At 38.1% G+C, this 9,927-nt stretch overlaps 1 protein-coding gene across 2 annotated transcripts in view; it reads right to left on the reverse strand.

The window, feature by feature from the left end:
• CFAP70 (cilia and flagella associated protein 70) overlaps positions 1-9,871 on the reverse strand; it is an 86,545-nt gene extending 76,674 nt beyond the window's left edge. Inside the window, exons 1-5 of one of the 2 annotated variants that reach the window (XM_061161786.1) lie at positions 9,769-9,871; positions 7,982-8,084; positions 6,870-7,059; positions 3,073-3,171; positions 2,835-2,914 (exon numbers count right to left, since the gene is read on the reverse strand). In XM_061161786.1, the coding sequence (XP_061017769.1) occupies positions 2,835-2,914; positions 3,073-3,171; positions 6,870-7,059; positions 7,982-8,044 (432 nt within the window). In that variant the 5' untranslated portion in view covers positions 8,045-8,084; positions 9,769-9,871. Of the gene's footprint in view, positions 1-2,202; positions 2,346-2,834; positions 2,915-3,072; positions 3,172-6,869; positions 7,060-7,981; positions 8,085-9,768 lie in introns of those variants that run through there. The other variant, XM_061161787.1, reaches the window with a different exon arrangement.
• Between the last annotated feature and the right edge of the window lie 56 nt (positions 9,872-9,927).

Raw genomic sequence — 9,927 nt, forward strand, 5'->3', positions numbered from 1 at the left:
AAGAAAGAGTATAATTAACTATTGAGGTGGGGAGGAGGAAAAGATGGTTGACAGATGAATTGACTTTTATGAGATGAATCAGAGTTTGCAATATGGATGAGTAGATGCAGGAAAAAAAAAATAATTCTGGACAAAAAGAAGAGTTCATATAAAAGGAACTGAAAGAACACGGTATATCCAATTCAGGTGTAAGTAAGTAGTTCAGGGTTTTAGAACATAGCACAAGGAAAGGAGTGATGAGAGACGATACTGAAGAAGTGGCAGGTACCTATTATAAAGATTGTTGTATGTCTGCTCAGGAATTTGGACCTTAACTTGTAAGCAATGAGTGAATTCATGAATTACACAGTGCTAAGCAGGGGAAGTGGAGAAGGCAATGGCACCCCACTCAAGTACTCTTGCCTGGAAAATCCCATGGATGCAGGAGCCTGGTAGGCTGCAGTCCATGGGGTCGCGAAGAGTCGGACATGACTGAGCAACTTCACTTTCACTTTTCACTTTCATGCATTGGAGAAGGAAATGGCAACCCACTCCAGTGTTCTTGCCTGGAGAATCCCAGGGACGGTGGAGCCTTGCGGGCTGCTGTCTATGGGGTCGCACAGAGTCAGACACAAGTGAAGCGACTTAGCAGCAGCAGCAGCAGCAAGCAGGGGAAAAGATGAGATCATATTTACTTTTAAGTCACTCTGCAAGCAGTGGGAAGGCAGAGCTGGAAGGAAGCAAAAGCAGTTACAAGTCTACTTGTAATGTTCCAGGTGAGAAATTGTAAGGTGATAAAGTGTAAGAATAAAGCCCAGAAGAGAGAGTCCAAAGCCACTGAGGAGATAGAAAAGGCTGAATTTGGTGGAGGGCCAATTTGCAGATTAGTATCAGAGTCCAGGTGAGCAGTCATGGAAGTAATATAGATTCTGTATATGTCCTATGATTTATGAATGAGTGATGCTACTACCCAAAATAAAAGAAAAGGAAGATGCTAAGTTCAGTTTTAAAATGTTGAGTGGAATTTCATTATAGAGAAATCAGTAGGTAATTGTAAAGTCTGACATTCTGAAATTCAGGAAGAGGGGTCTGAGCTGGAGCTGCTGAATTAGAAGTCTTCAGCATACTGGGACTGTTAAATTCATGGTAGATACCCTTCCCCACAAACTTATGGATGATAGCCCTCCCCTAGGAGTTGAACACAGACTAAGAAAAGAAGGTGACCAAGGACAGAACTTTCATACTAAGCAACAGACAGAGGAAAGAGAGGTGCTTCAATGGTGAGTCAGATGGTAAAGAATCTGCCTGCAATGCAAGAGCCTTGGCTTCAATCCCTGGGTCGGGAAGATCCCCTGGAGAAGGGCATGGCAACCCTCTCCAGCATTCTTGCCTGGGAAATCCCATGGACAGAGGAGTCTGGCCGGCTACAGCTGCAAGAAGTCAGACATGACTTAGCAACTACCACCACCACCAGGGGAAAGAGACGCAATGCAGGAACCTAAGAAGGCATAGGCAGTGAGCTAGAAGTCAGAATACCAAAGGGAGGGAAGACTTTTAAGAAAGAGACACATTGGACAATACGGTATCTCTAATCAATATGTCTCTGAGAAGATAAGTGAAATGTCCCTCAGGTTTCTAATTTGTATTATTGAATATGACAAGGAATACCAGATGACAAATTGAAGTCTCCTTTTCAAGGACAGGTTTATATCATTTTAGTCTCTGAGTCTTGAAAAAACTAGTATATATGCTAATATATAAAATTAGTGAGAACTCTTGTCATCTATTTTTTTCTTGAGTATGTGAAACAATTAAACACAGGAATATTATGAGCAGAGGTCATGAGGACTGACAAATCATTTGACTAACTTTTCTCCTACAGCGATTTAAAGGAAATCAACAGTACAGAGGCTGGGACACTGGACCAAGGAAGGCAAACTGAGCTCAAATATCTACCTCTCTCCAGCATATGAAATGACAGAAAGATACTAAATGATTATCCTTATCATCAATAAAACAATAATGCTATAACAGCCCAAGAACAAGAAATGCCATCACTGGACTACACAGTTTTAGGAATCCTTGAAAGACAGAAAGCAAATTAAATCAGATCTACCAAAAAAAACTGGAAAAAACCAATCACATCCTACAATAAGAGGAGAGAATCACAGCAGATGTAGGAGTGGATCGTGGCAGAATCCACAAGAATCAGGAAGGGCCCACCTCAATTGTTGAATAGGGAACTGCATTCAGAATAGTTGGGACAGTTGGGCCTTTCTCTCTCCTTTACTTGTGCAAAACAGAAGACAGCTGTGGCATCTGCTGAAGAGTGAGTGTCCCCGCACAAGAGTGGTCAAAGCGGTGCCTCAGGAAGCTACTGATGCCAGGAGAAACTGTGAAACAAAACCCAGAACACAAACCAGTAGCACAGCCTACCAATTCATGCTTCCCCTCTTCCAGGGGTCAGAGGCAGGCTACCATGACAGAAACTGTCAGGTGCGTTCATGTACTACTTAATTTAACCCATCGGGACATAGTTAAAGAGGTATTTTTACGGTTAACCCTTCCCTACATATACCCCTGGGCAAAGTAACAGATAACTACTCTGCGTCCATATACTCCACCCCATCATTTAATCACACTGGTGGCCATAACTTTCAATGTGTGGACTATGAACTCCTAAGGCAGGACTCTGCCCTATTTATCTTTGTTTCCCAGAACCTAGCCCTGTGTGTGCCTGTGAAAAGAAGCAAAGAAGGTGCCTGACGATTTAGACTCAACTAAGTTGAATCTGAAGAGCAGACAGGCTTGACTGAACATCAGAGTGGAATGTTGAGAGTTAAAACTCTGATTACCTTCACACCTGATCGAAAAGGTTCAATGGGTGAACCCGGCACAGGGTGGAGCGGCACCATTGTTTCAAACGAACTTTCTCCTGCGAAAAGAAGCCCAAGTCAAGCCAAAAAAGGAAGGGTTCTGCAGAGACAGCTGTGCTCATCTTTTCAAATTCACTGAGGGTGATTTTTGTACTTCTCTGGAACTAAGTTTTATGAGCTTTGTTATTTCTGCTGTTGAGCAAATCACACATCTGACCTTCCAGTAGAGGAAGAAGGTCCACCACAGCTTGACCAAGAACCATGGTCTTCTCCTCCTTCTGTTTCTTTTCCTTTGGTAAAACTTCAGTCACTGTTACTAGAAAAATCAAAACAAAGAAACGAGAACATGTCTAACTCACAAATCAGATAACCAAGGTGCAACAAACAAAACACTGTCGAAGAAAATCAAGTTAAGAGAAATGAACTGGAAACTTGAGAAGGCACCATTATTAGTGACTTCCAGTGGGAGATACTGGATCTTCTCGGTGACTTATTAAACTTTTTTCCATGCCAATTATTTTTAAAAAGGATTTTATATCATAATTATGGACACACATAAGTATAAATTTACTGATACATATAACAAAGTTTCACATAATATTCATCCTTACTAGCTCAAAATCCTTAGGTATTTTCTATTCTGTTTCATGTATAAGAAATTACTGGTCATGACTCCCTCAGTCAATTTTCAGAAAGACTAAAAATCACCATCTGTAGTTTGAAAAGCACTGTTCCAGATCTTTCCATATTGCCTAGCATAGGACTTAGCACACCTTGGAGTAATTTATAGAGCATGCAAGGTATGTACCAGGTTTTTCACTGCAGCATCATTCCTTGTATGTGTTAATATTTATTATGAAAAATTCCAAATATGTAAAAATGGGTAGCACAGATGGTAAAGAATCTGCCTGCAATGCGGGAGACCGGGGTCCAATCCCTGGGTTGGGAAGATCCCCTGGAGAAGGAAACAGCAACCCACTCCAGTATTCTTACCTGGAAAATCCCATGGACAGAGGAGCCTGGTGGGCTACAGTCCACAGGGCCACAAAGAGTTGGATGTGACTAACACACACACAGTATAATGAATATCCCTATAACCATCATGGAGGTTTAACAATAGTTAGCATATATTTGCTTCATGTTTGTGGAAATACTTCCAAGTAAGTTATAGACACTTTTACATTTTACTCCCAAATATTAAAGTATACAAATCCAAAATACAGTACTTTGCTACATAACCACAACACCTCTATCACATCTAGTAAATATACATAACAGCATTAAACATAATGCCTTAATACATCTAATGCCCAGTCTACATCTAACATTTCTCAACTGCCCCAAAATTTATTCTGTAGCTGGTTTGTGTCAAAGGACACATGTTGCAATTGGCTGTCCTGCTTCTTCATGCTCTTTTCATTTACAACCGTCTCTCCTCCCACATACGTTTTTTTAATATGGCACTGCTTTCTTGAAGACATCAGGACAGTCATAGAGAGTATCTCACCTCTGGATTCATCTTTTTTCATTCTCATGGTATTTGTTTCTCAATCCTTGTTTCCTCTAAATTTAGGTTCCTCTGTCAGCATTTTTGGCAAAGTTAATACAATTTGGTAACATACTTGCCTAAATGTTACATTATTAAACTCTGTGATCTTGCTAATTATGAAAATGGAATCTCTGCTTAATTTTATTTCTCGTATTAAAGTGAGATTGAACATTTTCCACATGTTTAACGGTAAGTTATGTTTCTTTATCTGTGAAATTTTTATATCTCTTTCATATGCTTTGTGCATTTTTCCATTAGGTTCTAGGTGTTTTTTTAATTGGTACATAGGAGCTCTTTAAAGGGAAAGTACAGAACAGAATTGCAAATTGTATCTCAGTTTGTGATATCTTATAGTTGCTTATGTAAAATGTATTTTGTTTTCCTTCTGTGGCTTCTGCATGGGCAGAATACTTAGAAAGGCTTCACTACTCTAATTATGGTACATACTTTAATTATGGTACATAATTTAATTTTGCACACACATTTTACCCATCTATAATTTATAACTGAAAAAGATACATAATTCAAAAAATTCAAAAAAGACACATGTATCCCTGTTCATAGTAGCACTATTCACAATAGCCAAGACATGGACACAACTTAAATGTCCATCGACAGATGAATGGATAAGGAGGATCCATATACACACACACACACATAATGGAATACCAGTCATCCATAACGAAGATTGAAATAAGGCCATTTGCAGCAACATGGATGCAACCAGAGATTACCATACTAAGTGAAGTAAGTCAGAAAAAGAAAGACAAATGCCATACGATATCACTTATATGTGGAAACTAAAATATGGCACAAAAAGTGGATATCTATGTATGTGTAACTGACTCTTTGCTGTGTGGCAGTAACTAACACAACATTGTAAATCAACTATACTCCAATAAAGACTTTTTAAATTAAAAAAGTCCTCATAAGTCAAATTATAGTATATCTTAATGTGAACATTCAAAATGACAATTCTAATTTAAACATATCTCAAGGCTACTAATGTTAATAATAAAAAAGACAAAACAAAACAAAAATAAATAAATAAAATATGGCACAAACGAACCTATCCATAAAACAGAAACAGACTCACAGACACAGACAACAGACTTGTGGTTGCCAAGGCAAAGTGGGTGAGGGAGAGGGATGGGCTGGGAGTTTGAGGTTAATAAGTCAAGACTAGCAAGTTTAGAATGGATAAACCACAAGGTCTTACTGTATGGCACAGGGAACTGTATCTAATCTGGGATAAACCATAATGGAAAAGAATATTAAAAAAGAATGCATATATGTGTATAACTGAGTCACTTTGTTGTACAGTAGAAATTAGCACATTATAAATCAACTGTACTTCAATAAAAATAAATAAAATAAAAATGTTAAAATCACACTATCAAAAAAAAGGATATGGGTTAAAACAAAACAAAAAAAGACTTAGCTTAGAATATAGGTTTAGGGACAAAGTGTTTCAGAGATAATATTATGTAGCTAGAAACTGTAAAAGTGTGAATATAGAAACTATTCATTTATTTATCCATTCATTCTTTCCACAAATACTTTTGAGCCCTTTTATATCCCAGATATTTCTAGGTGCTAGAAATTCTGAAATAAGATACAGTCTGATTTCAAAAGGTGTCTCCTCTAACATGGAAGATAGTTAAAAACTGCTCTACAGTATGGTGAATATACAGAAGTACAGATAGGGTTGCCAGATGCCCAATTAAATATGAATTTCAGATAAAGAACAAATAATTTTTAAGTGTAAACATGTCTCAAATAGTTTTTTGCTTTGTTTTTTCCCCTAAATCTGACAGCCCTAAATATAAGAATACAAAGGAAAAGCTTCCAAACCAGCTAAGGAGACCAATGCTGCAAAGTCCAGTTATATGTCTATTCATTTATGCCCATGGATTTATTTGAGGATTATCTTCATTCTTGTTTGACTGTTAACAGAACTTATTAGTTACTAAATAGTTATTAAATAATATTTTTAGGGAAATTAAAATGAGTTGTACACATGAATAGATCAAATTATCTATATATCACTGGTCTTGCTTTCAAATTTGGGGCTCTTTTTTTTTTTTTTTTCATAAAAGAGTATGTTTACTTCTTTCTATGTTATTGCTTACTGCTTCTTCAAAATTGAATAAATTTTCTCTTTTTTTTTGGATCATATATGTGTTTTATTATCAACTACTGGAAAGAATAAAGCCAATTTGGAAAAAATTTTTAAATCATTTAAAAAAGTCCAGTTACATGTCAAAAGGTCTTTGATACAAACTGATTAAAATTAGCAGGTCATGGTGACAGCTGCCAGAACCAGGTAAGACTCAAATTATTCTGTGTTATTCCTAGATTAAAAAGGTTAAGATGTGTTCATCTGTCCCAACAAGAGCTACTAAATACCTCAGAATACCCTGAACACTCACATAATTAATGTATCTAGAATCACAAGGACTTACAGAACACAGGTTTGTGGGCGAGGTCATCTAAAGTGATTCCTCCTCCTTCAGGATTGAACTCAAAGCTGCAAGTGAAGTTGTATTTTGCAGTTCCTTCTGGAGAAACAGTAATTTTTGCAGAGTCTCCCAGAACCACTTGATTGAATTCTGCACGAATAAAGGTAACTGAAGCATCTCCTTTAAAACCTTTCTGTTGACAGAAATATACTTTACAATTATATTCAAATAGAGAATTTTCCCACATGTCTGGCAACCCATTGTGACTTAAACTGACACATTTTAAATGTTTTTCTAACAAGCTATACCACAAATACAAATGGGGGAAGTAGAAATTCATTAAACAAATACAGCTGCAGCTAAATGCAATATTCTGTTTAAAGGCCATTAAGTTGGAAGTTTTGAAAAATAAGTTAATGTGTTTATATGATTATAAAAGCACACTGTGGAAATTTTTTATGACTTTATTTTTAATTGGAGTGGAAGTTTTGAAAAAGCGAGGAAAGCACATAGAAAACCTAACTACCCATAATAATATATTTTCTAGTGTTTTGCTGTTATGTAGATCTATATACACACATTTATATATACCTCTAAAATAAAGTAGAGATCATTTATTATATCCTGTTTTGGAATAAGCTGTTTGACTTCATAGTACTTCATAGAATGAATATTTTGACATTTCATTATTCTTGTAAAGTTTAATAGTCATACTGTAGTTTCATCAAATGAAATTAATCACAAGAGAAGCTCTGGAAGAATTCAGATCCTTTTCAGGAGAAAGGAACTGCTGTTTAGGAAAATGAAAACCAGCTGTTTTACCCTCATTAAGTTTAGTATTTAAATTGCCAGATATTTTATACACATTACCATGACTTGCAGATTATGAACGACAATAATGAACACTAAGAAGGAAGTGCCATTACTATGTAAAGCCAAGGGATTTGGTGGGACAGAAATATGCAGAACCCCATTCCTCCTGTTAATGTTCCCGACACATTCTTCCCCAAGCAACAATAGGATGAATGACAGGGAGACATGAGACTAAAGACAAAAGTACTTTCAAGAAGAACGAATAAAGTAGGGACTTCCAGAATTCCCGAAAATAACTTTACCAAGTCATATCCCTCTGTCACAGTGATCTGCACAGGTCTGCCTGTTGATGACACCTGCTCCATATCGGCACCTGGGCAAAGTCTCTCTGGTCTTCTTTGAGCTCTGTGAACATAATAAGTGAATCTGTTCCCTTACATGCCACAGCTGCACAACTGTCCACATTACATCATAACCAATACCAGGGGAAAACCCAGGGAAATGCTTTACTCCAGTACTGCTTTATGCCAGACAGGCAGTACTTTAGGGCACTAGTCACAAGGATGACTCTGCTGGGTAGTGCTAAAAGATCGTCCTTATGCATGTAACTACCCATTAAGAACAAATTATGACAAGGCAAAGAGGGTAGGAATGCCATCACCCCACCTCCCATTCCCACATCCTTCACAGTGTTTTTGGTAGCTTTCTTTTTTTTCTGATGTGCAAGACTCCCCTCAAGGGTTATTTAATCTCTCAGTTTAGAAAAACATATTTTGATAACAAGAAAGAAGCAACCATACAGAATGTTAGCCCACTGAAGAAAGTTCTGACATATGTCTTATTTAGTCAAAGATATTTTCAAATGATTTTACAACACTAAGAACACAATTTCAAAAATAAATTGGACAGCTGTTAAGGGAAAAAAAGGTCATATTTTCTGACTCAATTAAAAATGGAACTTAATGCAATTCCAAGATTTTCATAGGAGATACTTTGGGTCTAGGCTGGTGGTACAAAAAAAAAAAGATACGTTGCTGTCCCCACGCTTTGTAAGTATTCTGCCTCTTTCTAACAACTCGCTCATTTTCTGTTACCTACAAGTCTCAGATCACTTGTGAAAGGTTATGTCTCCAGGCTAACTTAGGGCCTAAGTGGCCCTGACAACTTTCTTATCAAGTTTACATTTGAAATGATCTTGTACATAAAGTCTCCTTTTTTCTTTTTCAATAGCAGTACACGAATTAGGCCTTCACTAGCCTGACCCTGGAGAAATGCCTAACTTTTCTGGGCCTTAGTGTCGCCTTCTGTAACACGGATAACATAACCTGACCTGTCACACATTTGTTGTGAATATCCACTAAAACAGTAAAACTGCTTAATCAATGAAGCACTGCACAAAAGGTGTTGACAGGCACTACTTGAGTGCTACTGAATGCTCAATTACTCCTTTAAAGACAAGTAATCTGTCACACATTTCTGCAACCCCTGAGTGCCTGGCATCATGCCTTGTCCGCAAGAGTCATTAGCAGCATATTTGTTAAACGATGAGTACAAGAAATCTGGCCAGCTAAAAGTTATAGTCAAGGCAGTCAGGTGGGGGCTCCTGTTGCCACTGACAAGACACGCATTTCTTGTTATCTGCTCAGAAATTTCAGGAGGGGAAGTCAGATTAGAAATAGGTTAGATGCACTACACTAAATCTATACTACAATCTTAAAATTTTTAATATAATAAAAAAAATTTTAAATAGCTAAAAACAACAACGAAAGAGGAACAGTTTACATGAAAGATGATGTTACTGGCGGTGGTCTGGGGACAGAAGCCCAGTGTGCGCTTATTGTGGGGGAATCTCGGCGCAAACCGGGAAGTGGGTTCTGAGTATGGCTTTGGGTGGGAGGCCTGATCCTGGCGGGAGAGTCGGGGGCCTAGCGGGTTCGGCAGCTTTCAGGTCTGTACGCGAGTACAGTCGTGCAGGGATGTGGCCTGTGGGTTAGGCTGAAGAAGAGACTAAGGTAACGCGGTGTGGCCGCAGGGTTGGAGTGGTGAGCCCGAAAAGAGACGATTTTCTAAGAAGTAATATCAGTCTTACCTAACAGCCGCAGAAGCGTTTTTCGCAACTATAGCAACCAATTACCTCTCGCGATAACTCTGCCTCCGCGATCACCACAAGTTGATCCCAAGACTCGCGATAACATTGTCCCGGGGAAGAAAGAAGGATGCGGGCGCCTGGTGAGATTCTGCGCGTGCG

Source organism: Dama dama, chromosome 15 (genome assembly GCF_033118175.1).
Source record: "Dama dama isolate Ldn47 chromosome 15, ASM3311817v1, whole genome shotgun sequence".
NCBI classification, from domain to species: Eukaryota; Metazoa; Chordata; class Mammalia; order Artiodactyla; family Cervidae; genus Dama; species Dama dama.